We start from the raw sequence: 943 nt of genomic DNA, 5'->3' as shown, positions 1-943 counted from the left end.
CCTGAGCGTTCAACTCATGCAGGTGAAAAGCGGTTCAAATGCGAAACATGCCCGAAGAGGTTCACTGCGCCATCGGATTTACGTAGGCATATGAGTACTCATACCGATGAGAAGCCGTTTTCTTGTCCGGAATGCACGAGGAATTTCACCGAGAAAGGGAGTTTGCTTAAGCATATGATGATTCATACCGGTGAGAAACCGTACAATTGTTCAAAGTGTGGGATGAATTTCACCCAGAAAGGGAATTTGCATAAACATATGAGGGCTCATACCGGTGAGAAGTCGTTTTCTTGTCCGGAATGCACGAGGAATTTCACCGATAAAGCGAATTTGAATAAACATATGAGGATTCATACCGGTGAGAAACCGTACAATTGTTCGAATTGTGGGATGAATTTCACCCAGAAAGGGAGTTTGCATAAACATATGAGGAGGATTCATAGCGGTGAGATACCGCACAGTTGTTCGGAATGTGGGATGAATTTCGCCGATTCATCGAGTCAGCTTAGGCATTCGAGGACTCACACTAATGAAAAACCGCACGCTTGTTCTGTGTGCAATAAAGCATTCTCGCTATTACATAACATGAAACGTCACATGAAGATTCATGACAATGATAGGCGCTGATTCAACTGCCCCGTATGCAGCAAGGCTTTTCTGACGGAATCTAATTGGGAAAAACACATGGTGAATTGCGTCTTGAATGAAATGATAGACGCATTTTAAACCGAAATTACTCATTCCTATTTTGTTGTATTTTCTATAAGTTAAATTCAGTTTTCCTTATTGTATTGTTGCTTTTCTTAATCATTCTATTGCCTTATATGCATATTAGTATTGTTCCTTTATGATTTCTTAATTATTTCTCTTATCTTAGTGAATAAAATCCTCCTTTTCTACTTGTGTGTACTTGCATCTTACTAAAAAGCCTTTTCGTTATTAA

The 943-nt window shown here is 39.4% G+C and overlaps 1 protein-coding gene across 1 annotated transcript; it reads left to right on the top strand.

Annotated features, from left to right (window-relative positions):
• Positions 1–6: 6 nt before the first annotated feature.
• LOAG_19198 (hypothetical protein) lies at positions 7–627 on the top strand (the record flags this gene model as incomplete). Its single annotated transcript, XM_020451851.1, has 1 exon — positions 7–627. A coding segment is annotated over one exon (621 nt), but the record flags the coding sequence as incomplete, so codon positions are not given.
• Between the last annotated feature and the right edge of the window lie 316 nt (positions 628–943).

The sequence above is a fragment of the Loa loa genome (genome assembly GCF_000183805.2).
Source record: "Loa loa unplaced genomic scaffold supercont3.2960, whole genome shotgun sequence".
Lineage (NCBI taxonomy): Eukaryota > Metazoa > Nematoda > Chromadorea > Rhabditida > Onchocercidae > Loa > Loa loa.
This window is presented reverse-complemented; position numbering and strand designations above follow the sequence as displayed.